Here is a 24,108-nt window from a genome sequence, read left to right on the forward strand (position 1 = left end):
AGGGCCACAGTAAATAATAATTCTAAAAGGACTAAGTGTTAAAAAAACAAGCCTGAAGGCTTTGTGTCTTAATGCGAGGAGCATTCGTAATAAGGTGGATGAATTAGCTGCGCAAATAGATGTAAACAGATATGATATAATTGGGATTACGGAGACATGGCTCCAGGGTGACCAAGGCTGGGAATTCAACATCCAGGGTTATTCAATATTCAGGAAGGACAGGCAAAAAGGAAAAGGAGGTGGGGTAGCATTGCTGGTTAAAGAGGAGATTAACACAATAGTAAGGAAGGATATTAACTGACGATGTGGAATCTGTATGGGTAGAGCTGAGAAATACCATGGGGCAGAAAACGTTAGTGGGAGTTGTATACAGACCCCCAAACAGTAATGCTGAGGTTGGGGATGGCATTAAACGGGAAATTAGAGACGTGTGCAATAAGGGCACAGCAGTTATCATGGGTGACTGTAATCTACATATAGATTGGGCTAACCAAATTAGTTACAATACTGCGGAGGAGGAATTCCTAGAGTGTATACGGGATGGTTTTCTGGACCAATATGTCGAGGAACCAACTAGAAATCAGGCCATCTTAGACTTGGTATTATGTAATGAGAAAGGATTAATTAGCAATCTTCTTGTGCGAGGCCCCTTGGGGAGGAGCGATCATAATATGATAGAATTCTTCATTAAGATGGAGAATTCTTCATTAAGATGGAGAGTGAAGTAGTTGACTCGGAGACTAGGGTCCTGAATTTAAATAAAGGAAACTACGATGGTATGAGGCGCGAGTTGGCTAGGATGGATTGGGGAACGTTACTTAAAGGGTTGACGGTAGATAGGCAATGGCAAACATTTAAAGATCGCATGGATGAACTACAGAATTTGTTCATCCCTGTTTGGCATAAAAATAAAACAAAAAAGCTGACTCAACTGTGGCTAACAAGGGAAAGTAGGGATAGGATTAGATCCAAGGAGAGGCCATATAAATTGGCCAGAAAAAGCAGCAAACCTGAGGATTGGGAGCATAAAAAACATAATATTGGCAAATACAGTTTTAAAAAAGGAAAGAGACCCAGACATTTCATCTGGGATTCTGACCTAGTCTCAAGAAAAAACAATCTTAAAACGATTGGGTATAGAATCACCTTAAGGTTGCAATTTGTGGGCAAATTCCAAAGTCCCCTAAAGAAATTAGACTCTGAATGACCTTTGCACCTGTGTGTACTTAAAAGGAACTTTGTGGCCATAAAGGGACACAATTCTACCATAGTACATTCTGCATTACTTTGTAATACTACCATCCTTTTAAAACAGCATATGGTCTAATTTTTCACAAGCAATGGAGTTCTACTAATGTAAAAATAAAGGTTCTGCATCTAGAAGGGACCTGTTACACCTCAATGTGTCACACTTGAAAGTGTGTGTCACATCTGACTGGTTCAAATATCATGTTCATAAAACATCAACAATCACAACTAAAAGGCAGGAAACTCACTGATGAATAAGTAACGAGCTGGTATAAAAACTACCAATCAAGTACCACCAAGGAGGTACAAAAACTACCAATAAGAATCATCAGTTAGAAAAAAGTCTACCAATAAAACAACCAGTAATGAGAAGGGAACAAATCAAATTGCAAAATAATTTTGAAAATTACCTGGCCACCATTTTGCTTTGTTGATAACCAGAGGACAGGGTACTAAAAAAGTTTCTATCACAGTAAACACACAAAAAAAGCATCACATTATTAAACTTAACAATGAAGCTCTCTGTTGTTTGTCTGAAATTGTCCATGAATATTTCTATTTAGAGGTCTGCTTGTCTTAGAAGCTTGGGGCACTGCCCAGATCCATGAGTCAGTGGCTCAACCAAGTAGCATACTCCAAGAAGGCTCCATTATCAATGTGCATGTCACTCTGATAGACTTCAATTCCCAGAATGCATCAAAGCTACATATTTTTCCTCAGTCTATTACAGTACTGGACAGGTAGGGAAAACCTTACAAATAGGAAGCTGTGGTTCACTCTGTGAATGATCAATCTTGATACCAGTTATACAAAGGCACCAGGGTGCTTTGAAGACACATACGGATTCTCTAATTTGATAAAAACATTTTTGTCTCAATTACAGCTTGCTGATGGAAATCAGACTTCCTCCTTGCTAGTTGTTTTATTGGTATATAGAACGTCTCAGAAAGGTAGCCATCATAATTCACTGTGTTTGTGACATTAATCAGGTAAGCCCTTACTTGAGGTCCAGTGGTTTTAATTTAAAAATCCTGTAATCCACTCTATTCCTGTATCCTTGGCTGTGATCTATTCCTAGCCCCTTCTCCTCTACCACTGTGCTCCTCTCTCTGTGAACTGTCCCCAGTTGTGCTCAATTCCCCACCCCCTGGCAGTGCTCTAGCCCTGACCCACTCCCCTGTTTCGGCTGTGCACTATTTCCTACATTTCCCCCTCCAAAATGTTCCATTTTCCAGACTGGAATGACACCATGCTAATCATCACAACTGCACTCTAGACCTATAAGCAATGTCACAAGAGCTCAGCTAATTATTGCACCTTGGCCAGAAGATCATACCTTGACCAACAGACCATTTTGGAACTAGGCCAGTTTGGTGACCCATGACAGCTCTCTGCAAGAGGCAACTTTCATCCTGCTTATCCAGTTAGAACCTAACACAAGTACAAAGCTTGAAAGTCATCTATTAATGCTATGGTAACCAGTTCTGATTAACCTACTATACATAATTAGAGTTGCTGCTGGCTAAAGCGATTGCTGCTCATAAAACTTCTTGAAGTGCAAAGTATCCCAGCTGGTTATAACCACACCTGTTTTCTTTCTTGTTCAGGTTGTGTTTTCCTGCCAGAGCAAGTACGGGTCAAGAGTTGAAAAGCGTAATTCATCCCATTTGTATTTTTAAAATGAAACGAAAGAAAGTACTAAATATTTTATTAAAAAAATAGAATATCAGCAAAGACCAACTTAAAAATGACTGGATAAAAATAATTACTTTTGAAAAGAAAAAAAAAGTGGTGCAAACTTGAATTTAATTAGACGTGTTTCTAATCCTAAAGTTAGTTATTTTCTTTCCTTCATGCCCCAGCCGAAAGGGCAGACAGGAATTTGCAAATTCCATTCTGTAACTTGTTACTGATAGTGCACAAGAATAGCCTGGGGCAATTCTCCAATTTTCCCTTCTTCACTCAGATCCTGGGTTCGCTCAGATCTTACCTACAACAGCACAGCTGAGATCAAGAACACAGACATGAATTGGAGTCCCTGGGACAACACTAAGCTAGTTAAGTACAAAAAAGAAAGAACTTGCATTTATATAACGCCTTTCACAACCGGAGGACGTCCCAAAGCACCTTACAACCAATTAAGTGCTTTTGAAGTCATTGTTGTAATGTAGGAAATGCGGTAGTCAATTTGCGCACGGCAAGGTCCCACAAACAGCAATATGATAATGATCTGATCATCTGTTTTAGTGATGTTGTTTGAGGGATAAATATTGGCCAGGACACTGGATGAACTCCCCTGCTCTTTTTCAAAATAGCGCCATGGGTTCTTATGTCCACCTGAGTGTGCAGATGGGGCCTCGGTTTTTAACGTCTCATCCAAAAGACAGTGCCTCTGACAGTGCAGCACTCCATTGGTACTGCACTGTAGTGTCAGTCTAGTTAAAAAAAATATTTTGCAAAGTATTTTCATATCTGCAGAAACAATTCTTTCAATTTTGAATGCAATCCCGCGACTTGTTCATGTTACAGAACTTTGAAGAGTTATGTTTGAGGAAGTCTGGAGATTCTCCTCTCACAAATGAGAGAACCTCATCCCATTATAAACTTACTAAATAATGGCAAAGAAGTCAGACAATGCTACAAAGACCACACAGCATAAAAAGAATAAAGCAGGTGTGTCCTACTCTAAGCATTAAGCTGCTTGAACACTGAAGTAAGAAAAGCCAAAGCAGGAAGCATAAGTTCTAAATATTACCTTTCAAAAGGCACTAATCATATGTTTGAATTATAATTCAAAGTTCCTCCTGTCTTATCTTGCCAATGTGAATTAAGACAACCCTTTAAAGAATATTTTGCCCTGAACAAAAAATATTTGCTGGGATTTTCCCATAGACGATTTTATAACCCTATTTTCTAATAGTTTTCCTGGTAGCAACAACAAACGCCAGTTATAACCATTTTTCTACTGGTGTACATGTGCAATTGAAATTACCATTGTGCATCCAATTTTCCAGCTTTAATTAATGGTGACCAACGTTGCTTCTATTTGGCGTTTTCTTAAATTTACAATTTATCATCCTATCGTATGGGCATTGCTGTAGTCACGTCCGAGGGCAGGAGTCTTCTGGTGACAATAAGAGTAAAGGAGGGATTTAACTTTTGAAATTTGACTTCTGCTTCATCACTGGGCCAGAAGTTTCTTCTGCTCTTTCCTTCAAAAATCTATATTTTTAAAATTAGGCTTACTGATATAGTTAAGATCAATGGTGGCAAATGACAGTTTATCAACTGCTGAAAAGTGATCTTATCGAGTTAGAACACCAGTCTTAATTTAGAAATCTATGTCATGGTTACTGTTACAAATTTGGGTTTGCAGTAGATACCTACTTGGGTTCAGTGGCATCAGACACTTCCATAAGTGATTTGAGCATCTTACATTTGTGGGAGTTGATTCACTGCCTCATTATATCTACCTGTATGATAGCCGAGGATATAACAATAGCACCACCAGATACTCATGTCTTTCACCATGTATTTCTTTAATCTCTCTGAAGATGAGCCACATAAATACTTGATAAAATAAGGCCTGATGTGATTTGATAGTAAGGCGAACATAAAGTGAAATGCACAACCCTGTCCCTATTATGAGCTAAACACACTCACAAAGTAGTCCTAAGTTAACTGACACTAACATTTCTTCTTACACAAGATAAGGATCTCTCAGTTTCTAGTTGGCTCAGACTACCCTAGGATCCTAGAGAAAAAGAGAGCGAGAGACATACTGACAGAGACAGAGAGATAGAGAGAAGGGCATAATTTCTTCAGCTCTGTGTGACTCATCCAGCTACCAAAGTTTACTGCCTTGAATCAGAACACCTCCTTCCAATTGGTGTGGGAGCTCACGGCAACTACAATGTTTGTTTAGCTAAGGCATTGAACAAAAACCATTCTTGTACAGTATTAAGGATATAAACTGCCATGGAATGCTTAACAATTCCCTATTATAGCAATACTGATGTGAAATTACACAGTTTGATGGCTCTACTTTCTGGTATTCCACCTGATTGTCCTAATCAATATTTAAATGGTTTGTGTCTTGGAGTTAGCCTTTTTTTAAAACCGAATATGACCTTGTATCAGCAACATAATATAAATGAAACATTATACACCAAATAGGTCAAAATCCCAATACATTACAGTGCTATAAAAATGCAAGTTATTATTATTGTTGATGAGCACAAAAATTTGACCAAAAGTTAAAAAAGAGAACACTGCACATTCTGGATTTCTTCTTCAATATACAGAAACACAAAAACCTTGTTTATACAAGGTCTTCAAATTCAAATGATGTAATATAATTGAGGCAGTGCCAGAGTCTCTGCTGGCAAAGAGACCCACCTAGGAGTTCTCAGCAAAGCTGTCTTTACCATACTGCTTGGTACGGGCCTTCCTCTGACATCAGGGAAGGTCCATAGGCAGAAAAGTAATTCTGGTTGTGCCTTTTCAACAACTATGCATGCTCCTCTTTCATGTTATCACCAGTTCTGCCCTACAATATATACAAGTTGAATTCCTGAGGACCAGCAGCCTGGATATAATATTGTAAGCACACCATACTGAAGTGAAAATTAAATTAAACATGATTTTGTTTTACCTTCCACCATGACCATAGGTGCTTTTCCACCACCGTGTGCCAGCATCTCTCTGCGGTAGCGCTCTCCCACAGCCCTGAGGAGAAAGTGATAATGTTACTCCACCTGCACTCCTACCTTGCTCAGCAGCAAAGCTCCTGATCAGTATTTTCAGAAGTGAGTTGGATCTAGTTATAAATGCTGTAGCAGCAGATTTGAAATGCATAAATTTACCAGATTATAGGAAAGCTGCTAAAAAAAAATATAGCTGCTTTTAGTTCATTTCTTTTAGCTTGAAAATATTGAACACTTCCTGTTGTAAATGCATGTTCACAGCTGACATCGCTGTGCATATGGCTTTCATCTAAATGCCAAAAAGCATATTTACTCATTTCTCTGAAAAAAGGAACTAACTTCCACGACACAGGGGTTGATAATGCTGTGAGCCTTGGGCCTGTATATCAAGCAATGCATATAAGTTTCCCATAATACAATTGATGCTCAGCACCCATTACATGGCTGCTGCAATGGAGGGCAGCAGGGACATTTTAAATCTTTTTCTCTGGGTATTCCTGACCTTCCATTAGGAGTGCTTAGCTTACTTGCAGCTGGACTGTTGGGCCTTAAAAGGCCAAATCTGCTAACAAGCATCCTCCTCCTCCCACCCCTCAAAGGTCCCTCTGACCCGTATGCAGTCATTGATGTGCTTCTGGTACTGAAAGTGCCACAAACCTAGCACTCTCCAATTGTGAGAACGCAACATGCTGGGAGCTATATTTAAATATTGAAATAAGCTGACCTCATTATGATACGAGATCAGCTCATTTGAGTGCAAGCATAGCCAGCAGACGATTCACAATGATCAGAGAACCAACCCCACATTATCAGGTCTATATTGTGCATTTTGTCATTAAGTTTAGTTTCATAATTAATCTTGAACGTCATTAACATATTTTATTTTTAGCCAATTGCTTTAGGGTTACGTGTGACTATGTAAATAGTCAGACAGCTTGGGTATATCACTTGGATTTTTGACATACTATTTACCAGCATTGTGCAGCACATGCAATGATGTTGTCAAAACACTATTTACAGTAAATTTGCTATTGAATAATTTTGGTGTTAACAACTCACTGGATTATGCAATAATGTGCCAGAGTTGGTTTGTTTGATAGTTATCAAGATCCAGACATCTGTCAACAAAGTCTTTAAACTTATTAAATAATTAAGTAGATCCAAATTTGGGGACAAAAATATATTTAAAAGTCATTAGCAAATAATGACAACTAGTTAATGAACTAACCAACAGATTTTGCCTGTGGTAGACTTCAGTTGTCTAGTTTATGTTTGTGTATTCTGAACAGTAAAAGGTCATCAGACCCATACATGCTCGCCCTCATTCTTAGGCTGATTTCTTTCCCCATGCACCAAATATCTCCTCCCCTACTTCCCAGGAGAGACAAAAAAATCCAGAGACCTGTAAACAATTCAGGAGTTTTCTGGCAAAAGGTTTTCTTGCTTGCATATTTGCACATAATGGCCTAGGTTTTCCAATAACACTAAAATCATAGAATCATACAGCACAGGAGGCCATTCAGCCCATCTTGCTGTGCCGGCTCTTTGAAAGAGCGATTCAATTAGTCCATTTTAATGGATGACCGTCAGCATTATAAACAGAAAATCTTGACCAATGTTGGGAAATTGCTTAATGAATTTGCTGATTACACAATATTGTGTTTTAAAACACATCAGTTAGACATAGATTGGCTTAAATATGACTTTTCCAATTCAGCCGCTCAATTTAATCTAATTGACTAAAGAACTAGAACTATTAACTTATTATAATAAATAAAGCAATAAGGCAAAGATTTGAATATGTGCCTTAGATATAGCAGAAGAACTTCTACTCACTCCCACATAGCTTGGCATCTATTACTTTAATCTATTTTTGTCTGTTTTTTCTTCCCTCTCTGTAAGATGCCTTAGGACATTTCTACATTAGAGATACTGTTATTGTCTACAAATGAGCACCATGGGATAGATGACATGGGTTTGCACTATGGGCTGCTACTCAACTGAACTGTCTCAAGAGCCCTGCAGTGGAGGAGTTACCAAATAGAGCTAGACACTTGGCCACAGGATTAGGAGCATTCGAAAGGAAATTGGGAGGTGGATGAGCTAGCCTTGCATAGATGTAGGTCAATTGCCTGCAAGTCCTCTCAATTGATGGGCTACATGATCTGAAGAGGTTGGAAAGGGGAAAGAATAAATAATAAATTCCTAAGAACTTTTTGACTAAAAGAATTCCAATTTTTGTTGCTTGGTCAAGCAAGTGGCTCATTTTCTAGTTCTGCACTCACAATCGAAGTTAAAAAATCTGCTTACACATCGACATTATCCATCCCACTCAGCATTTTAAAAACCTCAATTATAGCTTCTCTCAATCTTTATTCTATAATGGAGACAAGTTCAGTTCATAGAATCATACAACACAGAAGACCATTCGGCCCCTCGTGTTTGTGCAGTCTCTTTGAAAGAGCTAGACAATTAGACCCACTCCCTTGCTCTTTGCCCGTAGCCCTGTAAATTTCTCCTTTTCAAGTAGATATTCAATTCCCTTTTGAAAGTTACTACTGAATCTGCTTCCACCACCTTTTCAGGCAGTGCATTCCAGATCGTAACAACTCGCTGTGTAAAAGAGATTCTTCTCATTTCTCCCCTGGATTTTTTTTGCCAGTTATCTTAAATCTGTGTCCCCTGGTTACCGAGTTCTGAGAGTCTCTCTTCATAATAAAGAACACAAAATCCCACTTCTTTGCGATTCATCACAAACAGAATACATCACAATTTAAATTCATTTTCTTCTTTTTTAACCTGTTAAGTGGGTCCTTCATAAAACATTGCTTCCAAACCATGGAGGCTACAGCTCGCGACATGAGGTAGGAATAATACTTGGCACCATATCCAACAAGGTGGCTAAAACGCAGCTGCCACGCCTAAAAAGAAAACAAAACTAAGTCGTTGCTCTCCTCTCCAGAATTTGAAAATATATATACAGACTTAAGTGAAATTAACCAATAAAAATACTTCAGACTAAACTTTTTGCTTCAAATTTAAACAACCATTACTTGAAAGAGTTGAATAACTTCAGGTCTGCACATGGGTACATAGGAGGGAACATAGCAGGTAGGAGAAATGAAAAAATGTGAAATACATAAACATGTAAGTACACACTGTCTACAGCTCTGGTCGATGCAGTACAAGAAGGATATTGCAGCTATTGAGAGAATACAGAAGAGAGCTACCAGAATGATTTGAGGGGACGGAGGGATTGGATTGTGAGGAGCGATTATGTAAATTGGACACATTCTCTAGATAATGTAGACCATAACAAGCTATTTCACGTTGTCCAGCACAGTAGAACCAGAGGACACGGCCTGCGCTTGAAGTGGAGTAAATTCAAAACTAATCTATGGAAACAATATTTGTGTGAGCGAGTGGTCCCTAGGAAGATGGTGGAAGCAGTTAGTAGTGATTCATTCAAATGCAAATGAGATAGATTTCTTTCAGAAAATAACATTTTGGAAACAGTATATGAGCAATTTGTGATAGGACATGGTAAATGTAGCATGCTTGGAGGAACAGGTGACTTTGGACCTATGGTTTCCAAAGCTTTCCCCCACTGGGGTTTTCCTCGCGTCATGTCTGGGTCTGTTGTAGACTAATTGAGAGATTGATTGCTAATGATCAGTCAACAACTCCATTATCATTGTATCATGCGACTACCAGAATGGTAGAAGGCGAACTAGATGGACCACAGTCTTATTTCGTCTAGCAATGCCTATGTTCCTAAGCAGAGAGTACTTGTCATTAAAATGGCTCTCTTCTTCCCTAGATAACAGACAATATTCTCTTTTAACACTCATAAATGGTAATGTCTATTTTAATGATTATCAACAACACTGCTGGTATAATACTAAACAAGAATGAAACACTACTTTAAGGTGAATATGTTCAGTGTAAAATACTTCATTTCCATGTAGTCATCACTCAAAAAAGAGCTCTGCCTGTGATAAAAACCCAATTCTGAAAATTCACTCTACAGATCCAGAGATTCATTTCAGGTTTAAAGCTCGGCACAAATGTACTGAGTTAGCAGCTTATACACCATTAGGTGTGACTGACATTCTGTCTGATTGTTGGTGTTGACAAGAGGACAGCATTTACCTTAGAATTTGGTATCACCGAAATTTGTGTGATAATTAGAGGGGGTGGTTCTCCTCCCATAACAATACTCAACAAAAGGGCTTATTATGGCTTTATCTCTGTAATTGTAGAAAAAGTAATCCACCATCTAACCTGTTTCAAAAAATTGATGCCCAAGTGAAAGAATTGTTTTATAATTTCATCCCAAGATGACTGCGCTCTTCATAAGACTGCTAAAACATGGTGTTAATTGCTTTGCGTCAATTCCCAGTACTCCCAACCAATGTTGCCCCTAATTTTTTTTTCATGTGCAGTCCCTTTAAATTTGCTGTGCATCTGGTATCTTTGCCAGCGGCAACAGCTGGTGAGCGGCCTGAGCGGGACCTCCTGATCAATGCGTGGCTGCGCACCTTAGGGGGGGGAACGTTATTCCCAGCTGCTCATATTTTTCGGTGGAGCAAGGGGAGGGAGAAATGGGAGGGTGAGCTGAAGATGTCAAAAAATGCCTTGCTTAGCACACCAGCCTCAGAAATGCCGAGATGATGGGCTGGATTTTCCTTAAGCTGTCGGGAAGGAGGCGGGACTACAACATTCGGGTTTCAGTCCTGCCTTCATCGATGTCCGGCCAATCGACGCGATTTTCCCTTGATTGACCTTGTTGAGCCCGCCCAGCGGGCTCAGCAGGCCAATTAAGGGCCACCCGGCAACAGGTGACGTCACAGACTGAAATTTCATCTGTCAAGAGTTTTTGACAGATGAAATATCAGTGTTTCACAGCTGTTTGAAGCTGTCAAACACTGTCAGACTAACTTCTAACCTGAGTCCTTCTACGCAAACTCAGTTAGAACTGTCACCGGCACCGAAAGCTGTCACTTTTGACAGATCGCAGCTGTTCGGCTTTCAGTTACGGCTGAGTGATGGACTCCCGCAGCCTAGAGGAAGAAAGGCTGTGAAGGTAAGTACAGGTAAGTAAAACTTCTTTACACACTTTACACACACCAAACACACTTACCTTTGCACTCATGCACCCATCACTCACCTGAACACCGACATCGCGGCCCCTCCAAGTCCTTCAACACGACGGCCCGCCTGCTCTAACCTGGCATGATTTGGAGCCGTCGGGAATCCCACACGACACCCCTCAAAATAGGGATTAGGCTAAAAACTGCCTGTTAACTACCTGTTAACAGGCAGTTAATTGCCGCTAATCCCTTCCCGCCTCGGGTCAGCGGGTCCCAGTGTGTGGCGGGTACCCGCCTCCTCTGAAACTTACGTGGAGGCGGGTTTTGGGCGGGATGGTGTCGGGACCCCCGAATTTGGGATTTTTGCCCCCCCGCGCGCCTGAAAGCCCGCCTCACGGCACCCTGAAAATCTGGCCCGATGTCTCTCACTGGCAGGCTGACTAATAGAAAGAAAAAACAAATTGCAATTATATAGCACCTTTCATGTCCTCAAGCTTTACAGCAAATGAATCACTTTTAAAATACGGTCACTGTTATTTTGTCGGCAAATGTGGTAGCCAGTTGCTTGGGTTTATACCACAAACATGGAGAGGGCAACTTTCTGGATTAGCTGAGATGTAATAAAACAGAAAACAATCAAACACAGATGGTGTTTTGCCCATTTTGCCCTTCATACTACAACTGAAAGCTATAATGTTAGCAGCACACCACTATAGGTTGTTAATTGCATCGTCAAAAAATACTTTCACATTCTAGGTATGTGGAAATATGCCATCTATAGATTGTGTTGCTGCTTGTTCCACAAAGTTGTTAAACAATTGAAAGAGAAACTGGTGGAGCAAAACCCTTACATTTAGCCATTAAAAAAAACCGTAGCATCAATCTTGCTCGATTATCTTGTCTGAAGAAATTCCAACATTTCTAGATGCACGCAGTTTTAACTTTGTGGCCAACATGTTATTATTGCTAATAATAACATGACCAGAACAAAACCATAATAGGAAATAGTCATCTAAGCTACTTAGCCAGCCACAAAGTAAAATGCAGATCACATACATAGCTACAATTTAATGAAAAAATTTGCCTGATTAAAGTTTAGCACAGCATGATCTTACAATGTCATATCTGAGCACCATGAGAAATTAAGGCCGGAATTTTTTAGGGTCGGTGCGGGCGCGATCAGAGGCGGGTCGCATGGGAAATTTGAAGTAAGTTAGAGCGGGTCGGGAACCTACCGCCATCCCACCCCCAAGCGCCTTTCCCTCGGGCGCATTTGTCCGTGCAGCAGCGACCCGAACGGCAGAGACGGGTGACCTAATTTAAATGATTATCAGCTTAAGCTCCTTTTTTTAGCCTTCCTTTCAAATTTCCCTGCATGACCACGGGATTCACACAGCTCGGGAAGCATGTCTGTCGATCTTAGGCGGGAGTTGAGTGGCCATTGATCCAGCTGATTAGTTGACAGCATGAAATGTACTATAAAAGCTCCCACCTCACAGCTGATCACTTTCCTCAGGCAGAAGCTGTTGCTGACTGCATTCCCAGACAGATTTACAGGCTGCAAGTGTTCCCAGCAAAGTCGCCATCCAGCCTCACCTCATTGGTAGAACCTATCACACAGATTGCTTCTCTCATCTCTACCTGAACAGCCATCTATTCCATTAGCATGAGTGACGTTTATACTGTCGCACCTTGGTCCGCAGAATTGGACCACGATCAGCCCCAACACCAGCAGCACCAAGCACATCAGCAACAACACCAGCTTTCTTCTCAACCATCTGGGTATACAGGAGGAGGATGAGCTTCCTCAACATTACTGAGCAGCAGTGCCAAAGGTCGTCGCAGACATTTGCACATTGCTGGAGCAAGACCTGCAGCCCAGAGAAGCGGGTGGACACGCCTTACCAGTGGCTGTCCAAGTCACTTCGCTTCAGGCTCCTTCCAGGGATCTGCAGCAGACATTTGCGGCATCTTGCAGTTGGCCGCCCACAGTTGCATCACTCAGGTCACCGATGCCCTGTTTGACAAGTTAGCTAATTATATCGGCCCTGAAATTCCGTTCCCTACGGGTGTGTACACGCTGCGCATGCGCTGGAAACCGGAACTTCCGCTCTCTGAGGAAAGGGGTTCACAGGTCAAACGCCTGCACCGGAGAGGCAGCGCACACGCCTGGAACTTCCGTTTTTTGAGAGGTACATGCAGTCCAGTAGCAGCTGCGCCTGGAAAAGGACTTGAACCCACAACCTTCTGGCTCAGAGGCGAAAGTGCTACCAACTGAGCCACAGCTGACATTCGATGTGGGCCCATGAGGATCTTCCTCCTAGAGAGGTCTATGAGCCTCTGCCATCTATTCTCCATAGATACCATGTGCTCTTGTGAGTGGCACATTAGCTGCTCCATGCAGGTGGCCATCCTTTCCATGGAAGAGCTGACAGTCGCCATCGCCTGCGACACAGTGGTACTCATGTTGGAGATGGACTCCTCCATTCTCTGCACATTTGCAAACATTGCGGTTTCAAAACCTTTCAGAGCCCCCTGCACTTCTTGCTGCACCTCCAGGATCGCCCTCATTCTAGATGGCCCCCGAGGCTCAGCACCTGCATGCAGCTGAGAAGAGCTAGGAGCATTCTGCGCCCTCTGGCGAGGAGTCTCCACTGTTGTTCCTGTCTCCACCATCTGCTCTTGCTCACTTGTGAGTTGAGAGACACCAGGTAACAACACTATTCTATCTCGTGTGGGACCCGCCAAGGAGTGCGTCTCTGCGCTGGTGCTGGGTGCGCTTATGTCTGGTGATGTTGCACCCTCGGAAGTTGGAGGCTCCTCTGAGAAGTCATCTTCCTCTTCCTCCTGGACAGTGTGGGGTGGGCTCTTGATGGACCTGTGGGAGAGTGAAGAGATGAGTTAGATATGTCATATGAAAAATGGATGGGTACAGATACCATTATGCACATGATTACCATTCAGTGGCTGATCAAATCAGTCCCCATATGAGTGACTGATGTATGCCATGTAGCTGTATGATATGTCACCAAGTTGCTGAGATGGGACCCTCTCAGTCTCCCACCTCCAGCTGCTCGGCGACTCCCGATACGTCTAACGCAGCTTCCTCTGCTGTTTTGAGGGTGGCAAATGATGGAGGGCCACCTCCGGTTCTCTCTCTCTCTCCCGCTGATTGTGGGCTCGCTTTCCCTGCCAGGAGGGAAAGAGAAGGTTGAGTGGAAGTGATGGAATGAGTGTAAGGAATGGATGGGTTACATCTTTAGAGGAAGACTATGATGGAGTGGGTTTGCAATGTCAAATGGCCTCCTTGTGTGTTGTTAGTTGGTATGATTGCATTACATAGAAACATACATAGAAGATAGGAGCAGCAGTAGGCCATTCGGCCCCTCGAGCCTGCTCCGCCATTCAATGAGATCATGGCTGATCATCCAAATTCAGTACCCTGTCCCTGCCTTCTCCCCATATCCCTTGATCCCTTTAGCCTTAAGAAATATATTCAACTCCTTCTTGAATATATTTAATGAACTGGCCTCCACCACCCTCTGTGGCAGAGAATTCCACAGGTTCACCACTCTCTGGGTGAAGAAATTCCTCCTCATCTCTGTCCTAAATGGCTTACCCCTTATCCTTAGACTATGACCTCTGGTTCTGCACTCCCTGGCCATCGGAAACATCCTTGCTGCATCTAGTCTGTCCAGGCCTGAGAGAATTTTATAGGTTTCGATGAGATCCCCTCTCAATCTTCTAAACTCCAGTGAGTATAAGCCCAATCGACACAATCTCTCCTCGCAAGTCATTCCTGCCATCCCAGGTATCAGCCTAGTGAATCTTCGCTGCACTCCTTCCATGGCAAGATCATCCTTCCTCAGATAAGGCGACCAAAACTGCACACAATACTCAAGGTGCGGTCTCACCAAGGCCCTGTACAACTGCAGCAAGACATCCTTGTTCCTGTACTCGAACCCTCTTGCTACGAAGGCCAACATACTATTTGCCTTCTTAACTGCCTGCTGCACCTGCATGCTTACCTTCAGCGACTGGTGCGCAAGAACACCCAGGTCTCTTTGCACTTCCCCTTCTCCCAATCTATTGCCATTCAAATAATAATGTGCCTTCCTGTTTTTGCCACCAAAGTGGATAACCTCACATTTAGCCACATTATAGTGCATTTGCCATGTTTCTGCCCAATCACCCAACCTGTCCAAATCGTACTGGAGTTTCACAACATCCTCCTCACAGCATACCCGCCTACCCAGCTTTGTGTCGTCTGCAAATTTGGAGATATTACATCCAATTCCCTCGTCCAGATCATTAATATATATTGTGAACAGCTGGGGTCCTTGGACCGATCCTCGCCGTACCCCACTAGTCACTGCCTGCCACTCGGAAAACGACCCGTTTATCCCAACTCTTTGCTTTCTATCTGCCAACCAGTTCTCTATCCAAGTCAATAGCTTGCCCCCAATAATTTTGCACGCTAATCTCTTATGTGGGACCTTATCGAAAGCCTTCTGAAAGTCCAAATACACCACATCCACTGGTTCTCCCTTATCTATTTTACCAGTTACATCCTCAAAAAATTCCAGTAGATTAGTCAAGCACGATTTACCTTTTGTAAATCCATGTTGACTTTGTCCAATCCTGTCACTGCTTTCCAAGCGCTCTGCTATTACATCTTTTATAATGGACTCTAGCATTTTCCCCACTACCGATGTCAGGCTTACCGGTCTATAATTCCCCGCTTTTTCTCTACCACCTTTTTTGAATAGTGGGGTAACATTAGCTACCCTCCAATCCATGGGTACTGTTCCAGAGTCATATTGAGTTCTGGAAGATGACCAGCAATGCATCTACTATCTCCAGGGCCACTTCCTTAAGTACCCTAGGATGTAGATTATCAGGCCCTGGGGATTTATCGGCCTTCAATCCTGTTAACTTCCCCAACACCATTTCCCTACAAATACTGATTTCTTTCAGTTCCTCCCTCTCATTAGTCCCTATGTTCCCCGACATCTCTGGGAGGTTATTTGTGTCCTCCTTTGTGAAGACAGAACCAAAATATGTATTTAATTGGTCAGACATTTCTTTGTTCCCCATTATAAATTCCCCTGATTCTGACTGTAAGGGACCTACGCTTGACTTCACCAATCTTTTTCTCTTCACATATCTATAAAAGCTTTTACAGTCAGTTTTTATCTTCCCTGCAAGCTTACTTTCATAATCTATTTCCCCCTCTTAATTAATCCCATTGTCCTCCTTTGCTGAATCCTAAACTGCTCCCAATCCTCAGGTTTGCTGCTTTTTTTGGCCAATTTATATGTCCTCTCTTTGGATCTTATGTTATCCCTAATTTCCCTAGTTAGCCACGGTTGAGTCACCTTTTTTGATTTATTTTTATGCCAAACTGGGATAAACAAATTCTGTAGTTCATCCATGCGATCTTTGAATGTTTGCCATTGCCTATCCACCATCAACCCTTTGAGTGACATTACCCAATCAATCCTACCCAACTCACGTCTCATACCATCATAGTTCCCTTTATTTAAATTCAGGACCTTAGTCTCTGAGTCAACTACTTCACTCTCCATCTTAATGAAGAATTCTATCATATTATGATCGTTCTGACCCAAGGGGCGTCGCACAACAAGATTGCTAATTAATCCTTTCTCATTGCATAATACCCAGTCTAAGATGGCCTGATCACTAGTTGGTTCCTCGACATATTGGTCCAGGAAACCATCCCGTATACACTCCAGGAATTCCTCCTCCACAGTATTGTTACTAATTTGGTTAGCCCAATCTATATGTAGATTAAAGTCACCCATGATGACTGCTGTGCCCTTATTGCACGCTTCTCTAATTTCCCTTTTAATGCCATCCCCAACCTCTGCATTACTGTTTGGGGGTCTATACACCACTCCCACTAACATTTTCTGCCCTTTGCTATTTCTCAGTTCTACCCATACAGATTCCACATCAGAGCTAATATCTTTCCTTACAATTGTGTTGCTCCCCTCTTTAACCAGCAATGCTACCCCACACCGCCTTTTCCTTTTTGCCTATCTTTCCTGAATATTGAATACCCCTGGATGTTGAGTTCCCAGCCTTGGTCCCCGTGGAGCCATGTTTCCGTAATCCCAATCATATCATATTCATTTACCTCTATTTGCGCTGCTAATTCATCCACCTTATTACAAATGCTCCTTGCATTAAGACACAAAGCCTTCAGGCTTGTTTTTTTAATGCTCTTAGACCTTTTAGCATTATTATTTACTGTGGCCATGTTTGTTTTAAACCCTTGATTTCTCCGATTGCCACCTTTGTTTTTCTCCTTCCTGTCTTTTGCTTCTATCCTTGTTTCCCTTTCCTTTGTCTCCCTGCTCAGGTTCCCATCCCCCTGCCATTTTAGTTTAAACCCTCCCCCACAGCACTAGCAAACACTCCCACAAGGACATCGGTCCCGGTCCTGCCCAGGTGCAGACCGTCCGGTTTGTACTGGTCCCACCTCCCCCAGAACTGGTTCCAATGTCCTAGGAATTTGAATCCCTCCCCCTTGCACCATTCCTCTAGCCACATATTCATTTGAAGTATCCTTCTATTTCTACTCTGACTAGCACGTGGCACTAGTAGCAATCCTGAGATTACTACCTTTGAGGTCCTATTTTTTAATTTACCTCCTAACTCCCTATATTCAGCTTTTAGGACCTCATCTCGTTCTTTACCTATATCGTTGGTACCTATATGCACCATGACAACTGGCTGTTCACCCTCCCTTTCCAAAATTTTCTGCAGCTTCTCCGAGACATCCTTGACCCTTGCACCAGGGAGGCAACACACCATCCTGGAGTCTCGTTTGCTGCCGCAGAAACGCCTATCTATTCCCCTTACAATAGAATCCCCTATCACTGTAGCTCTACCCCTCTTTTTCCTCCAGTCCTGTGCAGCAGAACCACCCCTGGTGCCAGGAGGTTGGCTGCTGCTGCCTTTCCCTGTTAAGCCATCCCCCCCCAACAGTATCCAAAACGGTATAACTGTTCTAGAGGGGGATGACCCCAGGGGATTCCTGCACTACCTGCCTGCGCCTAGTATTCTGCCTGGTGGTCACCCATTCCCTTTCTGCCTGTGCAACCTTTACCTGCGGTGTGACCACCTCCCTAAACGTGCTATCCATGACTTCCTCAGCCTCGCGAATGCACCATTATATCTATCCATCCGCTGCTCCAGTGCCGCAATGCGATCTGTCAGTAGCTTCAGCTGGACACACTTCCTGCACACATGGTCGTCAGGGACACAGGAAGTGTCCCTGATTTCCCATAGTGCAGGAGGAGCAAACTACAGGGCTGAGCTGTCCTGACATGACTTACCCTTTACTTCCTTTAAATTAAGTTAAATTTTTGGTTACCAGCAGCCCCTGCTACACCTCAGAGCTTAGAAACTATAAACCACAGAGTTTAAGTTTGGAAAAAAAGAGAGAAATATTCACCAACCAATCACTTACCTGCTTTCTGGTGATGTCACACTTTGATTACTTTTTACCTCGCTCTCCCGCTGCTGAATTGGTATGCCTTGCTCGCTCCTCACGCCACACCCAGGTCCGCCGCTGTGGTCGGGTCTCGCTCGCTGCTGCCGCTTTTATGCCTCGCTCGCTCCTCACGCCACACCCAGCTCTGCCGCTGTGGTCGGGCCTCGCTCGCTGCTGCCGCTTTTATGCCTCGCTCGCTCCTCACGCCACACTCAGGTCCGCCGCTGTGGTCGGGCCTCGCTCGCTGCTGCCACTTTTATGCCTCGCTCGCTCCTCACGCTACACCCAGGTCCGCCGCTGTGGTCGGGCCTCGCTCGCTGCTGCCGCTTTTTGCCTCGCTCGCTCCACACCCAGGTCCGCCGCTGTGGTCGGGCCTCGCTCGCTGCTGCCGCTTTTATGCCTCACTCGCTCCTCACTCCACACCCAGGTCCGCCGCTGTCAGGATGAGGGTGAGTGTGAAGGGTGGCTAGTAAGATAGCGATGTGATAATGTAGAGAGAGAGAGGGGGATGGGTGGACGTGCAAAGTATGTTGGTGTGAGTAAGCATGTGCAGGAGTAAGGTTGGGAAGGCAGGGTGATGGGGATGTGATGAGAGACACAGCAGGATGAAGTTGAGTGTGGCTTTGTACTCGCCTTTCCTGTTCTAATGAGAAGCACATGGAGGGAGTCATCGGAGAACCTAGGTGAAGCCCGTTGCCTCAGTGCAGTCACGTTTCCAAGTGCTTGGAACAATCAAAAGCTCCAGTGCACATTCCTAGATGAACCTTCAAATGCAATGTGGCCATGGCTCCTTTAAACATCCCTGCTGAAAATGCATCGTCGATGACGTCATCAGACCTGCACCAGTTAATAGGGCCGGGTAATGCGCAGGGTGGGCTTAATAGGCCGCATTAGCGCAAAGTCGATTTCTGCAGCGGGATGGAAGCAACAACAGGGTCGCGGCCCGCCACGGTGACCGCCCGCACTGCACCCGCCCAGGTAAAGAAAATTCCGGCCTAAGTCATAGCATCACTAGAAGCAGTAAACTGAGTGCTAATTGGTCAAATTCACCCACTGGCATGAATTTGCATAAAGGTTTAAAAAGTATTTAAGCCGCCAATTCGTATCCTATTTGCTACGAAATCATTCTAAGTGTTAATAAAATGTCGTGAAAGAAACATGCTTAAATAAAATGACTCCATTTCCTGAGTGGACAAGAGGAATGAATGGCATGCTGACCGAGTAACAATGGTGAGCTGTTTGTTTCAACAATAATCTGAAGTAACAAACTGACTGTTCTCATTTTCAAGCAATACTTGCTTTTGTGCTGAATACATAAATAAGTTTGACTAATACATTGGAATATGTTTTTGCTTTATGTTGACAAAAACATTGAAGGAAAATTCAAGAGTGCCATCGTAATTACACTAAAACTATGATCTAAACTATGAACTAACAAGTCAAGTACAATATTTAGCTAAGTTCAATGAATTGATTTTGCAGTTCTGGAAATGAAAGAAGTTGTGCCCAAATGTACTAAATACTGCAGTTATCACTCGTGAATAGGGATTTTGTGGAAATAATAAAATGCAGCAATAATTCCTAGTTACTAACCAATGATATAATTCCTAGTTAATAACCAATGATATATTGGATGATGTTTTCTAATTCTCACATGCTGTCACTTTCATATGATTAAGTATCAGCATAAAAGTTTCTCCAGTGCTAGATCCGAAACTGACTTCAGAATTCACTAAAACCCATGAGAGGGCCGTTTCACATGGTTTGGACACCATGAAGTATAATTCCAGTGCAGTGTGAAGCAGATTTTAAAAAGTACTCCGGTGCTTTACTGTAGTTATTTTTAATGTTAAGAGAAAGCAGGTGCTCACAGCCTAATGCTTAAAAAAATTACAAATTTACTGGCCAGGGAGCAGAGCTCTGTACATAAATGCTCACAAAACTCTCTTCTGGTAAGCAGAGTGTGATCAGTATTAAAGGAAATCACTGCCTGTGCTTCACGTTCTGCAGTTACTACTCTCAGAACTGAGAGTGCATTAATAGAAAGAACTTGCATTTACTGCATATAGTACCTTTCACAACCTCTGGATTTCCAAATTGCACTTTTAGCCAATGAAGTACTTTTGAAATGTAGTCACTGTTGTAATGTAGGAAACTCGGCAGCCAATTTGTGATGAGGAAGGTCCCACAACCAGCAGTGAGATAATGACTAAGTAATCTGTTTTAGTGACGATGGCTGAGGAATAAATTTTAGCCAGGATACTCGGAGATCTACCCTGCTCTTCTTCAAATAATGCCATGGGATCTTTTAAGTTTACGGCAGGGGTGGGGGTGGGCAATTACTTGGGCTGGAGGGCCACTTCACAAGTTTTGGTGAGCTGTTGAGGGCCGCACACCAATGTTCCCCTTAAGATGCATGGCCACGCACCGATTATGAGGTCCCGCGCAGGCCGCTCTCCAGCTCCTGCCACTGGAAGAGAAACCACAGAAAATTTAAAGGGACCGCGCACGAAAAAAATATTAAAGGGAACATTGCATAAACATAAATTCAGATAGTAGTCAGATACTAAAATATACAAAATGTAGTATAAAAGAGTCAAATCTTCCATTACTATATGAATAAAACGATTGGTCGATCACGTTGTACTGAAAGTCTACGTGGCTGTTTGGCAGAGTGGCTCGAGTCTGCGAGGCCTCCGACATGAGCGGTCTTCTCTTATTAGTGTGCTGAGTACGGGAGCCTGAAGCTTCGCAAGGCCTGAACTACAATCACGTTACCTGGAGTCCTTGTGTTCTGGGATCCACTCCCGTGTCTAAGACGGTGATGAGAACTCCCCTGCCGTCGTACTCTGGGTACCAGGAGAGGAAAGACCAGTGCCGGTCTCTTTCTTTGGTAAGAGAGTCATGGAGGTGAGCAGCCATGAGTCGACTCTAAAATGGATAGGGCATATTCGAGTACGCAATGCATTCTGGATACAGACATTCGCCATTGGGGCCCAGAATCGCGGAAAGGATCCTTTTAAGATCGGGCCGGGGAGAATCGCTTTTGTGAATTGACAAACTGAATTAAGTATCACTATGTGTTCCCTGGCTGCAGTTCGGGTCCGTCTCTGACCCACGAGAAGTGAAAGTGGACAGACTAATGAGCAAGTTGAGCTCCAGCTCGCGTTCTAGTTCTGACCCGTCCAGCAGGCCGGATGAATGACTTGGCGGGCCGGATACGACTCGCGGGCCATATTTTGATCACGACTGGTTTAATGCCTCATCTGAAAGATGGAAGCTTTGACGGTGCAGCACTCCTTTAGTACTGTACTGAAGTGTCAGACTAGATTATGTTCTCAATTCTCTGGAGTGGGGCTTAAACCCGTAACCTTCCGACTCAGAAACAATGGCCTTGATATTAGCACCCGCCCCGACGATGGGTGGGAGAGAGTTGGTGTAAAAATTAAAAAACAGAGAATGCATCCCCAACCCGCTGCGTATGTGCCCACGCCATTTTTGTGGCAGCGGGTAGTACGCCGTGCAACTGTTCCGCCTTGGAGAGAGGCAGGACACTTCATTAATATATTTAAATCACGCTCCCTCAGCGCAATTGGGAGCCTGATTTAAATTTAACAGTTGCTGGCTGGGTTTCCCAGGGCTCAAGAAACCCAGCAGTAAAAGCTGAGTGCCTTTTACAGCACTCCTTGTGGGCCAGAAGGAGCAGGAGTGCTACCCTTGGCCCTCAAGGAAGCCTTCAGCCTCCCCTCTGCCGATCACAGCCTCTCTCTCACCCCTGCCGTGATCGCCGACATCTCCCTCCAAGCTCCGATCTCTCACTCCCTCTCTCCTGATTGCCACTCTCTTTCCCCACCGCCCCCCCCACCAAGTCCCGATCTCTCGTTTCCTTCCCCCATTCTTTCGATCCCGATTGCTAGGGACCGTCCCTAAGGGTCTCCGGCCGCGGCCTCCTGCTGCTGGTTTTCCCGCCTGGCAGCCAGCCAACCTGTCAATTTGGTCGGCTGCTGTGTGGGAAATGGTACAAAAAATTATAATGAGGACCTACCATTAATTTCGGCAGGACCTCCACGTCCCCACCCTTGCCGGGTTTTCCCCCCCCCCCCACGCTACTTCGCCATCCCGTAAATATCAGGGCCAATAATGCCACTACTGAGCCAAATCGGACACCTATTAAACCACTACTTTGCAAGTGTTCACAAATGAAATAGGGGAGAAAAAACAAAATTGAAGAAAAGGTATAATTACAAATGTGGACTGGAAATCTTTAGAATCAAAAGGGAGGCTATATTTGATTGGTTGCAGAAGCTCAAGGTTGATAAGGCCTTAGGCATTGACAATTTTCATCATAGGGTGCTGAGGACTTGGCTCAGGTCAGATCTCAGAAGAATGAAAAGTAGCAAATGTGACTGCTATTTCTTAAAAAGAGGACTAAGGATGGACCATGAAATTATAGACCCGTAAGCCTTATCTAGATTGTGAAGTAATTGTTTGAAATTGTGATGAAGAATCATTCAAGGGATCATCTCGAAGAACAAGGGCTAGAGATAGCCAGCATAATTTAGGAGTGGGAGGTCGTACTTAACCGATTTACTGGATTTCTTTGAAGAGGTTACAGACGTGGTAGATAGGGGTGAGGACATGGGTGTTGCATACCTGGACTTCAGGAGACATTTAACACTGTTCCACATAATAAGACGACTACACAATATTTGTGCCCATGGGATCAATGGCAGTGTTAGACTAGATTAGCAGTTGGGTGTTTGGTAGACAGTGGTAAGTGGTGATGCATGGGGAGTTATCTAGATGGAAGCTGATTGTTCGTGATCTTTTCATGTTTCAGCGTTGGGCTGCTATTGTTTATAATTTGTCTAAATTTGCAGTTGACAACACATTGGGAGCAATGACAAATGACAGCTGTAATGTGCATAATGCCAAAAGGACCCAGAGAAGTACCAGATGCAATTTAATATGGAGAAGTGCAAACTTAAGAGATCCAGCAGGAGGAAAGATTTTGTTGATTATGTACTAAATGGAATTAAGCTTGTGGAGTCACAACAGGAAAAAGAACTTGGGATTATGGTGTTACATTCACTAAAACCATTGGTATAATGTTCAAAGGCAGTTAGGAAAGCAAACGGAATATGTATAGCTATTTATAGTTCAAGAGTAGTTTCTAAAATTATATTTGGCCTTGGTTAGACTACATCTGGAGTACTGCATGCTGTTTTGGTCTCGAAATTATAAAAAGGGCACTAAATTAATGGTGGGAGTACAAAGGAGGACCACTAGATTGATTCCAGACCTAAGGAGACAGACCTATGAGAGGTTGGCTATCCTTGGGCGCTACTTAAAAAAGATTGAAAGGCGATTTGATATAAGTATTTAAGACAACGAAGTGTTGGAGAATATGGATCCGGATGGGATTTTCTGTAGTGTACAAAATTCAAAATCAAGAAGCCATATTTTGAAAATTGAGAGAACAAAAGAAAATGGGAAATTTAGGGAAAACTTTTCAGCAAAAAGGGTGATGAACATGTGG

The 24,108-nt window shown here is 43.2% G+C and overlaps 1 protein-coding gene across 5 annotated transcripts in view; it reads right to left on the reverse strand.

The window, feature by feature from the left end:
- Positions 1-24,108, reverse strand: part of LOC147111869 (mitochondrial intermediate peptidase-like) — a 192,460-nt gene that overhangs the window by 15,194 nt on the left and 153,158 nt on the right. For 4 of the 5 annotated variants that reach the window (XM_085999204.1, XM_085999206.1, XM_085999203.1 and 1 more), the window contains 2 exons: positions 8,754-8,875; positions 5,903-5,976 (listed from right to left, as the gene is read on the reverse strand). In XM_085999204.1, the coding sequence (XP_085855330.1) occupies positions 5,903-5,976; positions 8,754-8,875 (196 nt within the window). Of the gene's footprint in view, positions 1-4,240; positions 4,373-5,902; positions 5,977-8,753; positions 8,876-24,108 lie in introns of all 5 variants that reach the window. The other variant, XR_015079760.1, reaches the window with a different exon arrangement.

Source organism: Somniosus microcephalus, chromosome 10 (genome assembly GCF_052327205.1).
Source record: "Somniosus microcephalus isolate GS21.2 chromosome 10, FLI_Smic_1.0, whole genome shotgun sequence".
Lineage (NCBI taxonomy): Eukaryota > Metazoa > Chordata > Chondrichthyes > Squaliformes > Somniosidae > Somniosus > Somniosus microcephalus.